We start from the raw sequence: 21,322 nt of genomic DNA, 5'->3' as shown, positions 1-21,322 counted from the left end.
AAATCTACAAGGTTTTCCTGAATGTGATGGTACGGATCAAAGCTCCAACCAGCGCCGCTCAGATCCATAGCATCAGAGTAAAAGTGAACGTCAGGCAAGGAACTGCGACGATGCCATGGCCTCTCACAAGCAAGGAGTGTGGATAGCGGACTGGTAGCGGCAAGTTCTCTCAGGTTCCTGGTTGGTTCTGATCTCTGGGAGTTCTGATCTGATCGCACTCGGCAGAACAGTCCCGGTCTCCATTCACAATCGAGGAGCGAGATCGTACGAAATTTGATGGCAATCTCCTTATCCAAGGTGCAAAGAATCTGTTCCCGTCCATAGTGCTCCTGAGATCTACTGCAGAGCGTGTAGACATCGACAAACCAGAGTGACAGCAACCGAGACCGAGTCCCACGCTGTCCTACGTTATCCGAGTAGCGAGCACTGGGCACTAAAAGTGTATGTAAGTGCGTACTAAAGGAGCACTAACTTTTGCTAATATCCCCGTATGTATACAGGGCAGCTTGGCAATGACACCGCAATAGCAAAGATGGAAACGTACCCCGAGAGCTCCGCGGCGGAAGGGGTAACACAGCTACTGCACGCTGCTACTAGGCTGCTGCATGCGTACAAAAGTTTATCAATATGTTCCTGAGTTTTAAGTCGTATGTCTCGACAGTCTGTGCTGATCTGTGGCAGTGAGATTGATGAAAATCCAATTACGTCCCCCTCAAACCAACAATCTATCGAACATCAAAAACGGCCATCTCAACATCTGTCGAGCAGCTCGCACCACTCTCCTGATCTTTTTACGCATTACGTGTAGTCAGCGGGCTTGGGCGATCGATTACGATGACTCAACGTACCTCGGGTCTGCCGAGGTGTTCGGTGCACGGCGAATTTCATAGGCATATCGTTTTGTGCAAAGCTCATCGGTGGAGGCTCAACCGCTTGATGTATGTGGAACAGGATACGTGCCGAGAGGACCGAGTACAATACACGTTGCAGCCTGAAGGGGAAGGCGTCAGTCGCAACGAAAGGCGCAAAAGAGGGAGACATATAGACCCGAGCAAAAGAAGCATGAGGTCCGTCTGCGAAAAAAAAATGATTAGATGGAAGCGCTGGAAACTGTGAACGGCTACACTCACGGCGACGGCCACAATGACTACGACACTGATTAAGGATATTACTGTTCAAGATTTTAATGGACGGTTTCCTATAAAGCTAGATGCTAGTACATACCGAATAGAGTAACGTAGAATAGCATTCCTGAGCATGTCTTTGAGAATGTGTTCCCCTCAGGAGAAGATAGGCTCACCATCTCTGTACAGAGTCAGAAACAGATTGGAGTGTGAGGGGTGAACTGAAGGCGGTCAATTGATTACGAAGCAAGCATAGTATACGCGACTTACGTTCTCTGAGCTGTAACCCTTTGATGACTGTGAGGATTACAATGACTGGTAGAGCCATCAATATTCGAGATGGATTTCTACATCCAGATCAAAACACGAACCAGTGTCGAACACGGTGAAACTAGCATAGGTCCCAACGACATCTATATTTGCACGGTCGGCAAGGCAGCCCTTGCCTGTCGACAGAGGGCCGAGAGTCGATATCGGAACAACTAGGATCAAGCGCTTCAGAATGAGACGCCGAGTTGCTCTGAGCTGGGATGTGTGTGAACTCACATCGGGTGGATTTTTCAAACAAAGCCAGACAGACACATGCAGTGATGAGAGACGCGGTGAACAAGGAGATGAGGAAGATTCCTATGGATTTTCGCCGACCCCAGATAGCCCACGTTCGCATGATGATGATGCCTTTTAAAGTCGGTGGGTGGGCGGACAGTCGATGCATGGCGAAAAACAGGCGAACCTTCAGCAACGGCGATCCCAAATATGATGAGCCCTGACACAAGATCAACGCCTATACGATACCCCAAAGCTGATGAACAACGTACATCCAGTAGCGCTGTAAAGGGCATGGCAAACTTCAGCCGAAAGATTGTGACCGAGTTGTACTGCAAATAAATGAGGAACGTGTGTCTCTGAGAGGAAGCACGAGTGAACTTACAATAAATAGCACAGACCGTATCGAAAAATACAGGGTATCGAGTTAAAAAGAACAACACTTTGATGAGGCTCCATTTCTGAGTCCACATGTACTTGATCTCGTATGGTAAAGTCAGAAGATAATCATACGCCTGGTATCATGACCAGATCAGTATCGTCGGGTTCGGGCGGTCGTTGAGAATAAACCTACGAGAATCGTTATAGCACAGGCTGGGATCGCTTCGATCAGATGGGCAGACAACGACAAAGATAGAAGATTGACAGACCATTGACATACTGAAAGTCGTGTCAGAAGCAATAATATCGCAGACGCAAGAGAGTCACTTACAGTCTCGATATTCAGGTGCTGGAGGCCGACCAGAACCGCAGACTGGTCTGCCATAGATGGGGGGTCGTAAAAAGATTAGGGCGCCTATCCATGATGTATGTTAAGACCTTTATATACGGGAATTTCGTGTGAACTGATGAGAAGCGCTATGGACCAGTGATCTCCCAAACTTACGCATCAAACCCTACTTGCGGGGTGAGATCGAGTCGAGCAGATTGCTGATGCGGGCGAGAAGTTCGTCTAGGGCATCAATGGGCGACGGTTAGTATCGAAGAGGAAAAAGAAATTTGGGAATGAGGCAGTGGACAACTTCAGTATCCCCTTTGTGTGCACATGGCTGATGCCAACTGGGGAACTCAGACAGCGAAGATGCTAATAATATTTCTGATCATCATTCACGTTGATGGGTGAAACTTGTATGAATCGATGTTCAGGAACTCGAGTTCGCGCACGCCATGCACAAGGTGTACAGGCTGATGAAGAAAATTGGAAAGATGGCCAAAGGAGTGTCCAAGCGTACAGCGATGATGGTGGCGGCAGCTGGCCACGTTCACCGGGCTCGGTTGTACCCGGTCAGACCTGGCCACATGGATACCGTAAAGTGGCTGACGAAATACGAGTGCAAGTCACGTCGAATCGGTGAGTACAAGTCTCTCAGACCTACTCTCGTAGACTCTCATGCTCCCTGTTCATCTGTCGCCAACCTACTCATCTTGAAAGGGTGTTGCTACGGATATTGAAGTAGGCTGGAGTGGGAAGGCACACGTTAAGGTGCACCAGGAAGTAGGCAAGTGATCGCTTTCCACAAGCTTGTCTAATGTATTTTTTACCAGTCATCGGGCAGCTTTGTGCAGGCATCTAAGAACTGGTCACTATCTCATCCGACAGTTGACAAACTTGCTACGGCGAATCTCAGCGATCGATGCTCGCCGCCAGCATTCGAGCGCGCGCATTGCCTTTGTGCGCAACCCTTGGCACTCCTCGACGAACCTCGGACTTCTTGCACCCACACATCCTCTCACGCTCTAAGGCTTTACTGAACTCAAGTCTTGCACACCATCACAGCACATTTCGACTTTATACGACATCCAGCCCACCTTCACGAAATGCCAGCGCATCAGCACCACGCAGCACTCCTCAGCGTCAACCCCTCCTTTCTCGTTTCCTGCCTACATTATTCACCTCTTCTTCATTGAAGGATAATCCATCTACATCGTCATTCAAGAAGATAGTCTCTCTCGCACGCCCAGAGCGCCGCCCACTGCTTATTGCTGTTGGGCTGCTTCTCGTGTCCTCATCTGTATCGCTTAGCATCCCATTCACGGTTGGAAAGCTTATTGATTTCTTCACATCATCAAACCCGGTACGTGTTTCATGTCTGGTCTGTGGTAGAATTGAGCCATATGGGCGAGAGAGAAGATGCAAGCGGGCACCGCTCTCTCGGAAGTTGCAGGTTCTCCAGAGGGAAATCAGCTATAGGCGTTGGAGAGAAATGTTTTCTTCGATAGTCTTAAGACATTGGCAATACTAGCCAAGGAGCAGGCGAACGCCAAGGCTCAGTGAAATTCAGTCCATCATGGCAGAGTCATATGCATTGTTTTCGAAATGTCTTTTCGCTGAATTTAGCAGCGGGGAGCCATTTTGTTTCTTTCTATTCGCGGCGTTTCTCAGAGGCTAAGTAGCTCGCGAAGCTAACGACATCTTTCACTTTGACAGGCTATTCCATTCGGTCTCACACTGACTCAGGCATCCGCGCTGCTGCTTCTTACATTCACTATTGGCGGAGCGGCTAACGCGGGTCGCGCGTTTCTTATGCGCATGTCAGGTTCGTTGTCCGATTGCTGTTCACTGTCGCCCTCGTCGATTTCAGAACTACAGGGCAGCGCATTGTTGCACGCCTCCGACAGCGCACATACGCTGCGTCTCTCAGACAAGAAATCGAATACGTCGAGCGGGGTGAAGGCGACGTGCTCAGTCGACTGACTGTTGACAGCAGCGTCGTAGGGGAGAGGTATGGGCTTTGAAACACCCCCGTTAAGTTCGCACACGATGCTGATGACTTTCAAATACTGATAGTGTCACACAAAATCTCTCGGATGGTCTCCGTGCTGTTGTGATGTCTTTTGCTGGTTGTATGTACTAGTTCTCACTTCTGACATCTCACCTGTCATGCTGATGAATGCTCTGTTTATTAACTTCCAAAGTGGGGGCGATGTTTTACCTGTCTCCTACACTTACCCTATTGATGCTTGGCGTGGTGCCTCCCATCTCTCTTGGGGCGGTACGCGATCGACTCTTTCTCCTCATAATATTAATTACTCACTATACATAGGTATTCTATGGAAGATATCTGAAGAGGCTTTCAAACCGGACCCAGGAAGCGCTTGGTGAGATGACTAAGGTACCGCTTTGGTGACATTGAGGATTTCAGACGCGTTGACGCCCTCGTAGGTCGCTCAGGAGTCCTTGTCGGCTCTACGAACCGTGCAGTCCTTCAATGCGGCACCTTATGAAGAGAAAAAGTTTTCGGCGCGCGTCGACCGTGTATTAACGCTTGCAAGACGTGAAGCCATCGCTAGCGGCATATTCTTCGGAAGCACTGGTTGGAGTGGAAACGTCGTCTTGCTGGCGTTGCTGGGATACGGTACGTCGCCTTCTTGTCGGGACGTTGTAGCATGACGTTCAATTTCTTGGTGTGTAGGAGGTTCGCTTGTGAGCCAGGGCGCGATTTCCGTCGGCGAGCTGACCAGTCTGTTGATGTACACGGTCTACGTTGGTAGTGGCCTCCAAATGTTGACGTGCGTGTGCCTTCGTCTCAAAACAAATACATCTGACTCATTGTGTCCATCGCAGAACTTTCTTCGTAAGTCGCTAATGCGGCTGTTGCGCTCCCACTCACCTCGCTGCCATAGTCGTCTATCATGCGCGGAATAGGCGCTGGAACACGTATATTCGAGCTCCTTGACAGAAAGCCCGCTATCCCACCCGAATCTGGGTCTGTGCTCGATGTGGGACGCCGGGGTACCGTACGCTTCGAACATATCGCCTTCGAATACCCGAGCCGTCCTGGAGCCCAGATCCTCCGCGACTTCAGTTTGGAACTCGGTGTGGGCGAAAGCGTTGCTATCGTGTGAGAAATCTTCGTTTTGTGCCTTTGTCCTACTGCGCTGACCGGATGTCGATTTTTTTTAGCGGCAAGAGTGGAAGCGGCAAATCCTCTGTTCATTCTCTGCTACTGCGGTATTATGATCCTATCAAGGGCAAAATTACGTTTGACGGGCAAGGTCTGCCTTTTTACTTCCGCGAGGGTTATTAAACCTGATCTTTGAGATCGGTACAGACGTAAGGGAGTTCACATCCAAGTCCTGGCGTAGTATAATCGGCGTTGTTCCTCAGGTGCGTTTTGAATCGTCAGCAACCTAGACCCTGAGTCCATGAGCTGATTGGTTGTCGTTCCAATGCGGATAGGATCCCGTTTTGTTCACTGGCACCATCGCGTCTAATATTGCCTACGGGAACGAGGAAGCTACACGGGAACAAATCGAGGCCGCCGCACGCGAAGCGAACTGCGAGTTCGTATGGGGCCTCCCACGAGGATTTGACACTGAGAGTGTGTCTTCCCGCATGCTCACACGCTGCAGTCACGGGTCTCATGTGTTGACTGTGACCTAATTTTTGTAGTTGGGCGCCTGAGCCTTAGTGGTGGCCAACGCCAACGGCTAGCCATCGCACGTGCTCTGCTCAAGAAACCGGCAATTTTGGCGCTGGATGAGGCAACGAGCTCTCTGGATGCAGCATCCGAGCGGAGGGTACGTCCAAGTTTCGATATATATACATATATATATATATCTTGCCACTTTGCTCAATACTTGGCTACGGTATCTATAGGTCAATGATGCTGTTGATAGGATCTTGCAGTCACGCAATACGACTTGTCTATTCGTTGCTCACAGACTGTCCACGATCGCACGGGCCGAGCGCATAGTAGTTCTTGAGGGTCCGTCGTTAATGTTATCAACCATAGACTCTCACCAACAAATTTGTCTCGCAGATGGTCATATAACGGAGACCGGCACGTACAGGCAGCTGGTTCGTTGACATTCTGCTGTAATACCCTTGTGATGCTAGCTCACATGATGTACTTAGGTCCAGCGCGAAGGCTCCCGGTTCCGCGAGCTCATGGCTGCTCAGCTGAACGCGACGGAACCAGGCATAGAGGTTACCCTCCCTAATGGCGAGTCCGAAGTCGAAGCGCCGGACGTTGTAGCAGACAAGAGCTTGGACGAACCGAAAGCGCAAGCACATGTATGATGGCCTTCTCGGACGCCGTGGGCCAGCGTATCAGACACAAGGAGCCACTCAGGAGCCTCGTTGATGGCCCTGTCTCAGCGGATCCTGTCCCGTCCCTTGGTCGCTGATCGCTGATATTGCCGCTAGTTGCGTTTCATGGGCTCGGATGCCATCGGAGGCCATGTGCTGCAGAGATAATTCTCTCTGTTGTACAGACAGGAGGGCCATAGAGTTGTACATGAGGTATCTATCGATGTATTTTCAATCGAATTCCTGCTCGCACCATAGTCAATGAGTCTGTCCTGGGAGCTTAAACACTAGCTTCCGCCCTTTGGCAATTGATATTCGAAGAACAAAGGCATCCTTAGTTCTCAGTTGATTCATTACTTATGTGAGCGAGCCTAGTAGCCGCCAGTGTTCCGCGACACACGTGAAATGACTTGTCATTTACTTCCGTTGGAATCTCCCAAGTCAGTAATACTCGGACCACGATCTGTATCGAACAGGAGGAATCCACACTGCAGCTTCGAGGTGTATCCTGGATACTCTACATTTGCATTTGCAGTACATGAATTCCTTCTTTCCATGATCATATGCTTTCCACACTATCTCCCGCCAAGCCTTCCAGCCTCCAAGCGTCTGCAAGCGTCTGATCTTTGGCGCAACTCCTCATGTACCGCCCGTTCTGTAGCCCTTCATGACACGGAAGTTTCAAGTAGTAGCAGACCGGGACTCTCTCGTTGACTACGATTTTGTGTGAGTCAATGCGTGACTTATCCCTCCAGCGCCTCATGCTGAAGCGCTGACGACGACTTTGACGGAAGCGACGCCATCTTACAATTCCGCCCCGCCTTCACCCACTCACTTCCTGTCCAGATTCTGGTCACATCCATTATCTGCACCCTACTCTTCGTTCTCTTCCTGCACCTCCTGCTCACCGCCCGATACCATTATCTCCTCGCACCCGTCAACTTCGCCCTCCAGTTGGTGGCCGTGACCTGCCTGCTCATATCCCACCTCGCCAGTCTTGCCGTCGTGCTCCGCGAGGCACTCCTTCAAAGCCATGAATGGCCGTACATGCTGGCTTACATCGCCGTGACGGTGCCCCCTTCAAGTGAAAGCGCGAATGCTTGGAGTACAGCCATGCTCGCGGCGTGGTGCACTTTGAAATTGGTGATGTCGGCTCTGATCCAGGTGGGTCTCTACTCGCAATAATCGCCGTGTTGAACGAGTCTGGAGTCTTTACCCCCCTTGAATGTTGAAATGAATGATTGGAGCGCTTGCGCACCATTTCTGTCAAAGCGATGACCTCAGTGTACTCTGCCATGCCCGTGGGGTGATGCAGGCACCTACCGGCGTTGACAGAAGGCTTCTCTAGTCTATTCATGCCGGCCAAAGAGTCTCTTCTTGATGTCAACGATCTACTCGATCTGCAGTTCTGTACGTTCCTGTGCCCTAATTGATTTTCTGCCAGATTACGCACATTCAACTCTTGACATTGCTGTTTCCCACTAAATTCGAAACCCGCCTGATCTTCTACTTGCTCGGTACGCTTTATCATGCTCAACGTTCATTGAAAACATAATGGCTGACTCAACTCACCATACAGGCCCTCTTGCGCTTTTGTCCGCTCTAACTCAACTACAGCCCCTCCTCCCCAACTCCTGGGCGCACATCATCATCGCAACGCACACCACATGTAACGCGACACTCTCCCTCATCTACACTTCTGCACTCCTTGCGTGGGGCACGATCGTCGCACCACGTCGGGCTTGGCGCTCAGATGGCGGGACCTCAGCGTTCGGTGCCGGAGCTCTCGTTCTCGCCTTGGTTAGCACCGCGCTCTCGTTTGTATGCATCCCCGCCGCGGGAAAAAGCTCGACGGTCACGAGCCCTCAGTGCGTGTGGATTCCTGGCCTTGTGCTGTCCGTTATCCTGTGGCAGAGCTACCTGGGGTGGTGGTGGTGGGTAGGGGCGATCTCTGGAGGGTTGGAAGAGGTGGAGAAGTGGAAAAAGCGGGCGAAAGCGGAAAAAGGGCAAAAGAAGAGCCCGAGGGTCGTGGGGATGGGAACGGGCAGGAGAGGCACCTCAGCTGCACCAACACCAACGGGGGAGGCACTAGCAGATCCACCCGATGGCATCTCCGTACACCAGTCAGACCCGAACCTTCAGCATGGAACGGTATCGAGATGGTGGGTATCGTTACATCGCAGACGTAGAGCTGAAGACTGAGGGGCAACATGACAAAAGGATACGACATGAAAACCCATGCCCTAGATATATCTCCGAGTCTCGACAGCATCTCATACAAATAAAGGGAGCGACGCTACTCTTCTCCGCTCTAACGCCGTCCACTCCTGCTTTCCTTTGATCCCGTTTTCATAGAGCGCGTAGTTGCTTCTCATTCGATCTGTTCCGGTCACATTTCCTCACGATCACGGATCTGGTTCCATTACTATCATTGACGCTAATCGAACACAACACGGCGTGGAGCAACTGTACCCGTGTGTAGCCTGTAGACATAGTTATGACGCACTGGATGGATATGGACAACAAAGGGTGAGCAAGCCAGAAGCTAGCAGGTAGCAAAGCTGAGGGTTATCGAGGGCAATCATATCGCCCAAAATGTTGCCCGCTCGGAGATTTCTGAGGACGATCTGCGATCAGGGACAAAGGGAGAGTATATATGAAGTCAATTATACATTCATCGACAAGCACTGTTTCTAAGCTGTTTCTACTGGTTGATTGCAACGCTATACTCTGATGTGACGAGGTTCGCAGCGCCTGTGAAAGGCTCAGTGCCAGTCTGTATAGCCTGCACGAACTACGACCAAGATGTCAGCTTGATCATGGATTGTCCATGTAGCTCACAGGAAAGCACAAACCTGTGAGCTGGACACGCCCTGCTCATCTATCAAATATTCTGTCATGACAGTTCTACCGTCAGGGAGGAAGCAGATGATATCCTGATGCGACATGTTTCACGTACGGAAAAAGTCGTTCAAGTCCGCGTCGAAATCTTGAATGTTACCGTCTGTCGAGACAAATGAAAGGACCTCCCAGTTCGCGTTGGGACCCTTCCAGAGGTTCCATGCGTGGCCCGCAACTTGTGTTCCTGTGGTGATCTGTGAGCCAACTGGCTGAATCCTGTCAAATTTTGTCAGCCGAGAGCGTAGGGAGATGGTACTATAATGGAACCTGCTTACCCTCCGAGGCCGGACAGCCATATCATGCTATAATTGGGAACAAGATTCAATTTTTGGTGCTTCAAGGGCCCGAGATTTGAGATACTAACATCTCATAGGAGGATGCAGCCGACGCTGGGTCTCCGGATGAGGCACTCCCGAACCATATGTCATACCTACGACTGAGTTTAGAGGATGTAGTCTGCACGGGAAGACGGGTCTCAGACTCACGAAACATCCGCCCGAATGCCAGACGATTCGGTCTCGTAGGTCCAAGTCCATGTTGTCGGCGCCGTTGTTATCGCGGATAACTGAGGAAGTTTCCGGTCAATTTCGGATGTGGGGATGGACTGCAGTGCGACCGACCTGCACGCCCTTCGCGGACGATGATTCAACATTTGCATCTGCTTATTGGTGTCATTTCGGAAAAGGTATCGTTGGCGGTCAGCCTCACGTACAGCTTTTCACATTGTTCGGTGCATCGACCCAAGTCCAGTTCGTGGACCAAGAGATTGAGTTGCCAGATGTGCTGATCAACGTCGAGTTCTGCGAGCCCACCCCAGCAGCTGTGTGGATGGTATCAGGCCCCGAACGGAGGGAAGTTTCTGTATTCAAACGTACTCCTGCCCCAGAGGTTCTGGCACAATGTGAATGTGCCCGCAGGTAGACAATCAAAGGCCCCGGTGATCGTCTGTGCAGTGACAGCCGCAGCGAGGCTAGATATGAAAGATGCCGTGAGCAGAAACATGATCTCTTCAAAATTCCGAGAGAGGAATACTCGCCAAGTGCCCAGGGTGCGCTTTATATCTCACTATGCCTCCTCATAGGCTCCATGATTAGCAGTAAGCACGCCAGACGACGTTTTTCACTCCGCAAAGCAGTTGTAACAAATCATGACACTTGTCCATATTGTTCCGAAGTGGATCAACCTATGTTCTGGTTGCTCGAAGCTCCACAATCCACCGATGGTCCTTGAGGATTCTGGCAGAAGCATATACAACAAGCTCCTGTATCTCACCGATGTATATCCAAGGAAGTGGATGAAAGTTCATTCGCACCGTATTTCCATCACTTGACGATGGATACATTTCTTCGGGACGCAACGAATCTTGCGTCATATAATACAGTCGACCGCATGATAACCTACACATTAAGGAATATGCTGTAATAGTGTTCAGCCACAGATGCTCCTTGAGAATATGATCGGTCTATGATAACGGGGAAACGCAGAAACGTCGGATGGTGTAACATAAGGAATAGAGAGGTATCCCGTAGCTCTATATGGAAAATCTCAAACTGGCGTGCACCACAACCATCGAAGAACGCGATGAAGACCCAATCACTCACCGACACTCATCGCCTGGTGATTAGACTGGTAGTGGCTCTTTGCTCTCGGCATTCTCCTTCTCTCCATTCTGTCTCGGGACCCCCTTGGGGTCCTTCCCGATCCTCCAAAACGGCACAAACTTCGACTGGCGCTTGCGTTTCCCCGTCCACACACCGAACGCCGGCCTTACCCTCGATGGGCCCATCCTCACCCCACCGGTCTCGGGCGTCACCGTCAAAAAGTTGACCACGACAGACCACAGATTGTTCGCCGTGACCGCGCTCTCCTCCGCTACCAACCCCCGGTCCGCCACCCGCGCGAGCTGTATCGCTTCCTCCGTATCACGTCTCGCAACGATGCTGCTTGGGGGCGGATGCTCGTCGCTGTCCAGCGCCCATGCAAGGCCCCAGCTCGCCGACGAGTTGAACAAGCCCTGTGCGACCGAGTGCCTGTTGTTCTTCGCCGACCTCTCTGGATGTTCGTCCTGCTCGAGATAGTGCTGGAGCCGCGCGATGTGCATCGAAGCGTCCTTCTTCGCGACTTCGAGGTTCCGCGCACGATGCTTGGCGATGTTCTTGATGGCGCCCGCGAATTTCCTATCGAATTTCTCTTTACCACTTGTGTATCGTCGGATCGCTTTTTCTGACAAGGTCCCGATGAGCTCTGGGGGGACTTGAAGGGCGGGAAGCTCGTCCTCGGATTCGAGAGGCCTGATCGCGCCTTGAGTGGAGACGCGCTCGCGGATCATATCGTTGTTCGAAACCGAGATAGCCTATGAACAGTAAGAGGCAATCGCCAGCACAGGCAGAATAACTCACCCATGTGCCATCATAGACCTCATAGTTTCCAGCGTGCAGTTCCTTATCATGTGGTGGCGATGTTGAGTGGCCGAAGCGAGGACCGGCGACGTCCACCGAGCCACCCTTCGATAAAGTCCCTGTTGAAGAGGCGTTCGGCTCCGGAAAAGCTCCGCTTTCTCCTCGCACCGACTGGAAGCTGCGAGACCGTAAAGTTGATGCTGTGCGTGCGAGTCCTGACGAGAACGACGTTTTGTACAGTCGGGTTTTCTCCCATTGAGATCCATTCTTGAAGCTCGAAGGTAATGTGTCCGCCTTCTTGATTGAGACACCTGTCCCCTGTGGATCTCCAGGACTCGATGGCGTGATGATGGTATGAAACCCAGGCGTAGCAGGTTGCGATCTCGCGAACTCTACATCGTCCAAATTAAACTCGTCTGGGGTTTGTGTGAAGATGGGTGGAGGCGTGATCGGGCTGAGCGGCGTGGGGTCCACCCGGGTTACGTGTTTGCAGAATGTGGCAATTGCCCGGTAGCAGTACTTGGCCGGCGTCGTGAACGAAAAAAGCACAGGGAGGACGTGGGCGGCGTCTGATAGTTTTTGGTCGATCGGCAGCTTAAGGTCATACATCATGGTTCGCTTACCATCATAAACCTGCAAATGCACCGGGGTTGGACCACACCGGCTTTCGATGCCTTCAAGGGCGGGGTACATGGCCCGCACCTCGTCGGTCAACGGGAATCGATCCGGATTCGCTGCCCTATGCGCCCTAGGAAAGAAAAAGAGAGAGAGATAAACCAATGCTCTATACAACAAGAGACTACTGCCGGCGACTCACGCGTAGATCACCTCGTCTCTCAACACTTCCCTGTCACTTGCGATGAAGAACAACGGCGGCAGCCCGCCCAGGTACGACAACGCGGGGCTCACGAGCGGATGCTTCAGCAGCCCGTTCGGCGCGTACAGCTGGAGTTGCTCCGCGATCGTGATGCGCTCGCCCTCAGGCGTGATAAGGGAGACAGACTGGTCCGAGAGGGACCCAGACGGCGGAAGTGAGGCTGTTGATCCAATGTGGATGGGCCCACTAGTGCTTAGAAGGGAGTGGGAGAGAATAGATGGTGGGCGGGGTGCACCGGGGGGCGCGGCGGAGGCGTTTGGCGCGTCGATTCCGCTGCCTGAGCGTTTGATTCGCGAGTGCAGTGCATGCCGGAGATTATCCCGCAGGCGGTCGCGGACGCGCACAGTCATGTCCTCCGAAGGGGGAGGCCACAATGCGCTCGGCTTGTGCAACGAAAGTCCGGTAGAGGGAATGACATCCTATTATAGTCGTGTGAGAACGATGTCAAAGTATAAAAGAGGTGCGGTTGCAATCATGCTCACGCTGTCCGTATTACTGAAGATGCTCGGGAAGGAGTGCGTGAAGTCGCACCAGGGCGAGATGAGCACGCCGCCCGCTGGAGCGGGGAGATCGGCGTCGCGGATGACCTGTAGAAGTGCTAGAGAGAGTCCACCGCCTGCCGAGTCCCCGGCGATGACAATGCGACCTGGGCTGACGGGCTTATGTGCTGCGCCTTCAGGTGGGCGGATGAGGAAGAGGTCTACAGGGACGTCAGATAGATGGCGCAGATACAGTTATTGCTCTAGCTTACATGCAGCGAGTAGGTCTTGGATTGCGCAGGGAAAAGGGTATTGTGGTGCAAGCCGATAATTAACAGCTATGTGAAATTGTGATTAGAAAAGGGACATGAGGAGGAAGCAACATACGCACCGAAGACACGCCCGTGAATCTTGCGCGCGTACCGCTGCATGCTATACCTGAATTTTCAAAGAAGTCAGGATCGGTAATGAGTGAACAAAGATAATTTATGCTACCTTTCTTGGTCAATACTCCCGAAATAATATCCACCTGGAAACAAGCAGTCAACTCGCGAACGTAAACCGCAAGCGCATACAGTCTACCTCCATGCGAGTATAGTATGCAGGGCATCTCGTCCATCTCAGGTTGGTACCCAGCATCGTCTTCTGAACTGTCTTTTTTCTCAGCATCGGTCTTGTCCTTGCCCGATCTCGACCGCGACCTCTTCCGTCGCTGCTTTTCGCGACGTTTCGCCTCCTGCCAGTCTTTCTTTGCCGTGATCCACTCTGCGTCGACGCTATTTTACATGTCCAGTCGCATTTCAATTATGAATCAAGCCGTGATGGAAAGGGAGGATGTACGCACCCCGAGACGCCTCGGACTTGCCACCACTTTGTCCCGCCGACTGTGCGTTTCATGAACCCCTCACCTCCAAATGCTTTGATCAAATGCTTTGCTGCTTCGTCGCAGCACGAGGTAGGAATAATGAGCCGTACAGAGTGAACCCATGGCGGGGAGGGTGTGCGGGTATTAGAAAAGCTCTGCAGTTCTTCGACTGTATGCCTGTGAAATGCAAGCTTCAACGTTTTGCCTGTACATTATTGCAGACTGGCTCACTTGGTTGAGGCTTCGAGGAATTTCTATATAAAGGAGTCAGTTCAATGTCCCAAAGAATATGTGCACGCGTCGAAATGGAACTCAAACATAATCATCATAGAAACGTGGTTCCGAGCATCAGAGAAGCGACTTCAAAATTACATGGGCTTCCATAAGGGAGTACAATTGATTGGATGGGAATAACGCCACAGCACGAAGGCGCTGACTTGCCGAGTGTCGAGGGATTCCAAGCAGGATCATAAGGCTTCGTGAGCAAAGAACAGAACAAAGGACCTGAGTATATGCGCCCGTCCTCGTATAATGGCTCATCCGAGACGTGAAACGCGACCTCACAAACGGATCTGCATACCACTCAAGCTCAAAATAACTCACCTTCACGATAATGAACACCTCGTCGTACAATAGCTCGTCCTGCCTGAGAGGAATCGCAGACGCGCCCGCGCTTTTTCTAATCCGGTCTAAATAATGCTTGACGAGCGTCTCCAAGAAGAGCGGCCCGAGTTTGAGACCTGCCTGACGCGTCAAGGAGTTGGGCATGGCTGGGGCGTCAGAGGCAAGTCGGGGGACGGGGGTCGTGAAGGGATGTAAAGATGGTAGTTGGTGGGTAAAGAGAATGAATGAATGGAAGGGCGTTCTGCGATGGAGTCTAGCGGGCCATGCAAAGTTGTATAATGTTGTGGGGAGCGCTCAGCGCGTCCGAGGAAGCCTCCGAGTCCGAGCGCTTGTCAGCTGCTCAGCATCAGCACAACCCTTCCACGTGAATGTCCCCGACTCAGCACAGCTGACTCCCTCGCTTGAAACCGGCCTCTTTGGCTGCAATTCATCTTTTTCAGGCCATTTACTGATAAATATCATGTATCATGGCGGAACACACTCAGGACAGCAATGATCTTGGACTCCATAGAAATCAAGTATCCTGCTCTTTCTTAGTATATGCTCCACCATCAACAGCATAGGCACTCAAAAGAAAGACACATCATCATGCCCTGTCATAAGTACCTTGCATCATTGCTGAGCTGCTCTATACATACATATCTTCTTTATTACAGGGCCAATTTAGAATATCTCTGCTGTAGTGCCTCTCAACCATTATCCATGACTGCTTGCATATAGAGGTCATAATATGAAGTATGCCACTTGACCTCCTTGCTTGTAAGCATACCATATGTCAGTTGCCTTCCTCTAAGCACCCAGTTAGTCAATTCTATGGTTTCTGATCTGAAAATGGAATTGTGTAGGTAAAGGTAAACTCTGTGCCTAATTTTAATCATATTTATTGAGTCTGTATTAAGTCTTGCTTCTTTGATTAAGAATCTTTTCTCCAACTTTAAGTTTTGACAGAACTAATATTAAAGGGCACAAGGACAATTATAGAGAGAATGATCCACCCCAAGTCAACAAAGTGTTAGGCTGCTTCCAATAAAATTTTGGGCCCTGCATAGTCTGACACCATATACTGTACCATGAATACATGTTTCTTCCTTAGCTCAGGCAGAGGAAGATTTATACAGTCAAGAGAAGTTTGGTAGTTCTATGCCACACTATGCTAGGGGTTTGTCTTGGATGATCCAGATAAAGAAATCTCTAGAAAGAGCTTTCCAGAGAGTCTCCCATCACTGCTAAATTGACCCTGTTTGCATCCATTAAAGAATCCTCAAAAAATTTCAGCATCTGGTTCTAAATACACATGTTCATGACTTTATGCCCATTGGCTGGATTGAACAACCGACCTCACCATTACGAGTGGCGCGCTCTACCACTGAGCTAAACGGGCTTGGTAAACAAGGGGCTTATGCTATATAACACCAGATATTTGCCATTGAACGACATGCCGCGGGATCCCCGAGTGCAAACAACGAGTTCGACGCTGAGTTTGCTGCACACCTCCACCATGGCTGCTTGCCACATGTGCAGGCGGGCAGAGTCTTTATTTAAACCTTTCAGGACACTCGATGATACTAACCACTCTGTGCTTCTGACCAGCACCCGGTGCCAGCTGAATCCCTCCACTAATTTCACGACGATTTATCCTCCCCCATTCATCATACCATGCAATCTGAGTCGGACTTTAGTCCTGTCCCCCAATCTCATATGATCCTGTCTCTTCCAACCCGGGACCAGCTCCCACCAGATCTTCGACGGATCCTGGAGAAGGTATACATGTCTTGTCTCGACCATTCCCCTCACCCCTCATATCTTCCGTGCGTCCGGGACAGTTTCTGGTAAAAAAGGATGACCATCCAGTTACTCCCAAAGCCCACATTTACCTCTCTCAGCCGTCCAGCCCGGGTATGGCCTCGGTAAGCCCCCTCCCCACTCCTACGACCCCAGACGCACCGCTTCGACCGATCCCTCTGAATGCATCCCCTCCCCGAGCCCTATTTGGATCCCAGAACGACGAGTCTCGAGGTGCACATGTAGTATCTGCGCAAAAAATGAATCAGCTACCCAAGGCCACTTTTCGCGTCACTGGACCCGCGAAGCGTTACGCCATGTACATCGCGCGTCCTTCGCCTTCCCGTGCACCCTCGTCCTCAACCGCCTCGTCCTCTCGGCGTGATCGCCACGGCCAAACTGATCGAGAGCACGGCGATCGTGCAGCGATCCACGAAACGGAGCACGTTTCCCGAGGCCGGCGTGCCGGCTTTAGCTCTACGCTTGGGCAACGTCCCCGCGGTGGTATCGTCGATATTGAAGAGTGGCAAAACTTATGGATATCTTCCGTTGGTGAGGTGGCACGCTTCAGGTCTAGTCAAGAGGAGTTAACGACGGGTGAATACGATGACCACGAAGAAACAGTCCCGGGTTCAGCCCTTCGACACTCTCCGTGATGGTACAAACCCCCAGTGTCGCGAAATAGACGTGCAGCTGCGCACTCGAGGCGGAATCAGGAGACAAACACTGTCCTTTCTTGATGATAATATTTTTCTATCGTTGATTTCTATTTCCTTGCTTCATCCATTCCTCTCTGTTCTTCATCACGGGTGGATGTGTCTATATGAGTCTTCTCAGAATTCGGTTCATTTCGCCGCGTCCTTGAGATTCCTTAGAGCTCTTTACATGCTTATTGTTACTTAGACATAGATATATATGTCAATGTCATACCAGGTCTTCATGAAGTGGCTCTGCCACCGCACAACTATAATTACGGCGACCCAAATATATGATTCTCATACACTACACGTAGCCCTCATATTGTAGCCATAAAGTCCAGTGAACGTAAGCCAAGAGTCAGTACTGACCCACTATCTACAAACCCATATAACGATACATCACCGCCCATATGTGAGATCCCGTAAGAGATACGAAAGGCGCGAGAAGGCCAGTGCATAATGAAGAAAGCGCGAAAGCTAGTGACAGAGCGGGGCAAGAGAACAGAGGAGATATAGACAAGTAGGAGATATGAAAGAAAAGGGACGACAAAAAATCAGACGACATACACGTTCTCCTTCGCAACTTCGTACCCGTCCAGCTTCTTGAAGTACTCAATGCGTGCGAGACGCTCCTGTTCGCGTCGCTGGAATGGTTTCAAAAGTTAGAATCGTACGCGCCACAGAGTGAACAGAATCCCCACCTCGCGCACTTCCTCATCCGTGCTCACTTCCGCGGGCTTCCTCCGCCTGCTCCCCTCGGACCTCGATCGACCTCGACCTCGACCTCGGCCTCGACTTTGACCCCGACCCCGACCCCGGCTCCTACCTTGACTGCGCGCCCTTGTTGCACGAGTCGTGCTCCTACCCCGGCCCCGTCCGGCTTCCTCGTCATCGTCGCTATCGTCGCGCTCTGAGATTGAATCTTCGTCTGCGTGAGCCGTCGTGGCGGCTGCACGCTTTGACGGCCTTGTCGGCAACAACTTCTCCAACCGCTTTGTTATGGCCTGCGGATCCTCATCTACTTTCGCCTTTGGCTTGACCTTCCCTTTTCCCTTCGTCACCCGCTTCTCCCTCCTTTGGTCATGCGGTTCTTGGGTACGCAAGCGCTTCCGTGGCCTCTCATCCTCCTCCTCCTCCTCCTCCTCCTCTTGCTTCCTCTCCACATCCACAATCGTCTCCGCGCTCCCACCACTACTCCGCCGCTTGACCGGCGACGGACTGCTCATCTCAGTTGCGCCGCTCTCGCTCTCACTGCCCTCTGGCACCTCGCTCCGAACGCGGCTGCCCTTTCGCCGCCGCTTGCGCATTGTGACCTCGCCCTCGTCCCGCACCTCGCCCCGCCGCGGCGTGATCACGCTCTCCAGCGCGCGATCGAGCCTAGGAGTGCGCGGAGTATGAGTGGGCTCGCGCGCAGGCGGGGTCATGTACATGTCTTCCATGTCGTCATCGTCCCCGTGCCCGCCTGCGGCGCTCAGCGAATCTTGCTTGACCATGCGCGGCGTGCGTGGGCTCCACGCGTCCCATGCAGTCGCATACCCGCCCTTGCGCACGGGGGTCGATGGCACGCCGCCAGAGTACATCGTCGAAGGAAGGAGCGCGGAAGATGTGGCCACGGGGAGCGTCTCAGTGCTCGGGCCCGCGTGCGCCGCCGCCGTCAAGTGTTGTGCGCGCGCAGGTCCGCCCTGCGCAAGCCGCCGCGCCTTCAGCTTTATCTCGGCCGCAAAGAAACCGAACGGGTCCTCTTGGGCCATGAGCTTTTGCTGTTTATTGCGATGCAGCTGGCTTGGGGTGGGAGGGCGTGGTTGAAGAATTCCACGATCGGATGAAGGGATGGGGATATCGAAGTCGCCACGGCCGCCATCGGGACGCACGCCATAACGGGAGTGGGCCTGTGGTGGTGGAGGGCCGTTCTCTTTGTCTGAATCGGGTGTCAATGGGTCGTCCTCCATACCTACATCGAATGGATTTATTTCCTCCGCCACTGGGACAGACACGATCTGCTCATTCTCTTCACCGTCTGAGCCAAACTTCCTTTTCAAACCAGGCGAGAACAAGTCCTCAGAGTGAAAGCCCTCGAACCTGTTTTCCTTGTCCTGCACTGAGTCTGGTATCTCATTCTCCTTGTCCTCTTCTTCTGCCGGAGCCCGATTTTCCTTGTCCTCGTCACTCCATTGGAATGGATTTTCCTTGTCATTGTCGCCGAGAACCGGTAACATGAGATCGTCGTCGTCTTCAGGAGTGTCCCAATCCTGGTGAGCAGCTAGATACGCTGAGAAGTCCCCGGCAGTCCCAAAAGAGCGCCGAGCGGGTGCAGGTAGCGCGGCTGGGCTTGAAGTATAAGGGATCGGGGAGGACGGAGGGAGAGACGAGATACGGCCGATGACTGTGAGATCTCGATGTGGAGTGCTAGGAGGTCTGAAAGGGGAAGAATGAGTTTGATCGGGGGTAGCGAACACGAACTCATTCTCCGCAGAGAAAGGGACGACAACTGCCTGCGAGGGGCCCTGACTGGATTGGAGGGATTGAGAAGGAGTGGGAATGCCCTCGACGATAGTAGTCTTGGGCTGGTTGGATATGGAGGCCGGCATGACAAGTCGACGAGCATCAGCGGCCGATGGGGGAAGAGGCTCTGCATCTCCTGTGCCTCCCGTTGTCGACGCGAGGTTAGCTCGGGCCTTGCCCTTTGTCTTTATCAACCCCCTGCCCTTCGTCCTCCGCAAGGTCTCTCTGGGCTCCTCTATCGCCTTGTCTACACCTCGAGTCTCTGGAATCGCAGCGGGGCGGGATGTCTTCCTGTGTGGCTCAGTCTCGATGACAACCTCTACCTTTGCTTTGCCCTTCCCTTTCGGCTTCCCTTGCACCGCCAAATTCTTCTTTGCCTCTCGTGCTTTGAACGATACACCTGGACCGAGGTTACGCGGCGTCTTGTCGATGAGAACATACACATGGGCTGCCGGCTTGGGTTTCAATTTCGCCGTTGATTTGGGCTCTGGATTAGCCTCTGTTCGCCCATGCGAGCGTGTAGTTGGAGCCATCGGGGTCAGATATCCTGCAAACGCGTAACAAGCATGAGATATTTGATTTTAAGGGAATGAATTTAATTCTAGACGCACAAATAGCAATCTTCTTGTTGTGAGAATTCGAGAGGGGCACGGCGATCGTAACAATTGAAGGGCAAGTACGCGCGGAGCTGGGCCGAACGCAATACAGCACCGGCGTGGGAACGTTCGCGTCATACACAATGCCACGTGACCGTGCACTCGGTTGTAGGTCGGCTCATGTCCGATGTTCATGCCTCCATATATGCTTCAATATCTGCTAGTCTACGTCTACAGTACGTCTACCCACTTTGAGGTGCTTTCTGCTGGTGCAGACAATATTATGGAATTTTATGAACATTGACGAACTGATCAACATTGGCTTCTCTTGCCGTGGCCTCCCCGAGAGTCCGAGACCCTATCTATATATTCCAGTTGTGTTGCAGTGGATTGCAATGTAACACATGAACATGCATGAAGCTGACGGGCTACTCACAAGCCAATGAGGATGCACCGTGACGGATTTTTGAAGGTGTGAAACAGCGCGCTCTGTGAAAGATCCTCGGACTTCGGACAGCAGTTATCCGGCAATTATGGAATGGATCCGACTCGACAATCCGATGCGATTTTATCTGCTTCACCGGAACCAACACAGTTATTTAAATTTTTATTCTCATCTCTTTCCACCTGGGCTTCATCTTCTGTATCTTCGGCAACAGGATCGGACCATCTGCAACATCGTACTATGCTTTTCTTCGTATAAAAACATCGCGCGTCCTCCGGTTTAGTCGCATCTGCGCGCGTGCCTCATCTACGCCTCTCTTCCCCGTTCCGTCAATTTCTAAGTGCTTCTAGCTTCTAGATCTACACGGCTTCTCGTCGATCTATTATCTCTATCTATTATCTCTATCTATTATCTCCATAGATTGACAATCTTGGAGCTTTTGACAATTATCA

At 51.8% G+C, this 21,322-nt stretch overlaps 7 protein-coding genes across 7 annotated transcripts; 3 read left to right on the top strand and 4 right to left on the bottom strand.

Annotated features, from left to right (window-relative positions):
* Positions 1-725: 725 nt before the first annotated feature.
* On the bottom strand, positions 726-2,436 carry HETIRDRAFT_456322 (uncharacterized protein; the record flags this gene model as incomplete). Its single annotated transcript, XM_009554966.1, has 14 exons — positions 726-787; positions 849-991; positions 1,048-1,073; positions 1,131-1,147; positions 1,225-1,251; positions 1,301-1,345; positions 1,395-1,439; positions 1,496-1,606; positions 1,671-1,890; positions 1,943-2,002; positions 2,072-2,185; positions 2,245-2,264; positions 2,321-2,330; positions 2,383-2,436. The coding sequence occupies 14 exons, from the start codon at positions 2,434-2,436 to the stop codon at positions 726-728; spliced, it is 954 nt and encodes a 317-aa protein (XP_009553261.1).
* Positions 2,437-3,304: 868 nt separating this feature from the next.
* HETIRDRAFT_68083 (ABC transporter) lies at positions 3,305-6,959 on the top strand (the record flags this gene model as incomplete). The annotated part of the gene is made up of 17 exons (XM_009554786.1): positions 3,305-3,745; positions 4,099-4,207; positions 4,261-4,393; positions 4,459-4,514; positions 4,587-4,663; positions 4,715-4,783; positions 4,834-5,026; positions 5,084-5,180; positions 5,236-5,245; positions 5,295-5,512; positions 5,575-5,666; positions 5,723-5,778; positions 5,851-5,992; positions 6,064-6,191; positions 6,271-6,379; positions 6,434-6,471; positions 6,529-6,959. The coding sequence occupies 17 exons, from the start codon at positions 3,305-3,307 to the stop codon at positions 6,691-6,693; spliced, it is 2,133 nt and encodes a 710-aa protein (XP_009553081.1). The 3' UTR covers positions 6,694-6,959.
* Positions 6,960-7,497: 538 nt separating this feature from the next.
* Positions 7,498-8,904, top strand: HETIRDRAFT_332175 (uncharacterized protein; the record flags this gene model as incomplete). The annotated part of the gene is made up of 3 exons (XM_009554965.1): positions 7,498-7,866; positions 8,147-8,219; positions 8,282-8,904. Coding segments are annotated over 3 exons (1,065 nt in total), but the record flags the coding sequence as incomplete, so codon positions are not given.
* Positions 8,905-9,406: 502 nt separating this feature from the next.
* Positions 9,407-10,605, bottom strand: gh12.4 (glycoside hydrolase family 12 protein; the record flags this gene model as incomplete). The annotated part of the gene is made up of 9 exons (XM_009554757.1): positions 9,407-9,496; positions 9,558-9,595; positions 9,662-9,819; positions 9,879-9,905; positions 9,968-10,033; positions 10,089-10,168; positions 10,224-10,261; positions 10,316-10,423; positions 10,479-10,605. 9 exons carry the CDS (start codon positions 10,603-10,605, stop codon positions 9,407-9,409), a joined length of 732 nt encoding a protein of 243 aa, XP_009553052.1.
* A 619-nt stretch (positions 10,606-11,224) lies between these two features.
* On the bottom strand, positions 11,225-14,991 carry HETIRDRAFT_57042 (Esterase/lipase/thioesterase; the record flags this gene model as incomplete). Its single annotated transcript, XM_009554759.1, has 12 exons — positions 11,225-11,956; positions 12,003-12,336; positions 12,415-12,571; positions 12,626-12,750; positions 12,820-13,298; positions 13,362-13,579; positions 13,631-13,696; positions 13,750-13,796; positions 13,854-13,887; positions 13,941-14,134; positions 14,203-14,400; positions 14,804-14,991. The coding sequence occupies 12 exons, from the start codon at positions 14,989-14,991 to the stop codon at positions 11,225-11,227; spliced, it is 2,772 nt and encodes a 923-aa protein (XP_009553054.1).
* A 1,512-nt stretch (positions 14,992-16,503) lies between these two features.
* Positions 16,504-17,285, top strand: HETIRDRAFT_456318 (uncharacterized protein; the record flags this gene model as incomplete). Its single annotated transcript, XM_009554964.1, has 2 exons — positions 16,504-16,608; positions 16,671-17,285. 2 exons carry the CDS (start codon positions 16,504-16,506, stop codon positions 17,283-17,285), a joined length of 720 nt encoding a protein of 239 aa, XP_009553259.1.
* A 316-nt stretch (positions 17,286-17,601) lies between these two features.
* Positions 17,602-18,443, bottom strand: HETIRDRAFT_412726 (uncharacterized protein). The gene is made up of 2 exons (XM_009554963.1): positions 18,029-18,443; positions 17,602-17,971 (listed from the first exon to the last, which is right to left on the bottom strand). The coding sequence occupies exon 1, from the start codon at positions 18,217-18,219 to the stop codon at positions 18,052-18,054; it is 168 nt and encodes a 55-aa protein (XP_009553258.1). The 5' UTR covers positions 18,220-18,443; the 3' UTR covers positions 17,602-17,971; positions 18,029-18,051.
* Positions 18,444-21,322: the final 2,879 nt, after the last annotated feature.

Source organism: Heterobasidion irregulare, assembly GCF_000320585.1.
Source record: "Heterobasidion irregulare TC 32-1 unplaced genomic scaffold scaffold_14, whole genome shotgun sequence".
Lineage (NCBI taxonomy): Eukaryota > Fungi > Basidiomycota > Agaricomycetes > Russulales > Bondarzewiaceae > Heterobasidion > Heterobasidion irregulare.
Note: the sequence above shows the minus strand (reverse complement) of the source record. Positions and strands in the feature narration are given on the sequence as shown.

Bases quoted from the DNA above. Each gene is read 5' to 3' on its own strand.
- HETIRDRAFT_412726 (XM_009554963.1), bottom strand. From the start codon at position 18,219: ATGACGAGGAAGCCGGACGGGGCCGGGGTAGGAGCACGACTCGTGCAA.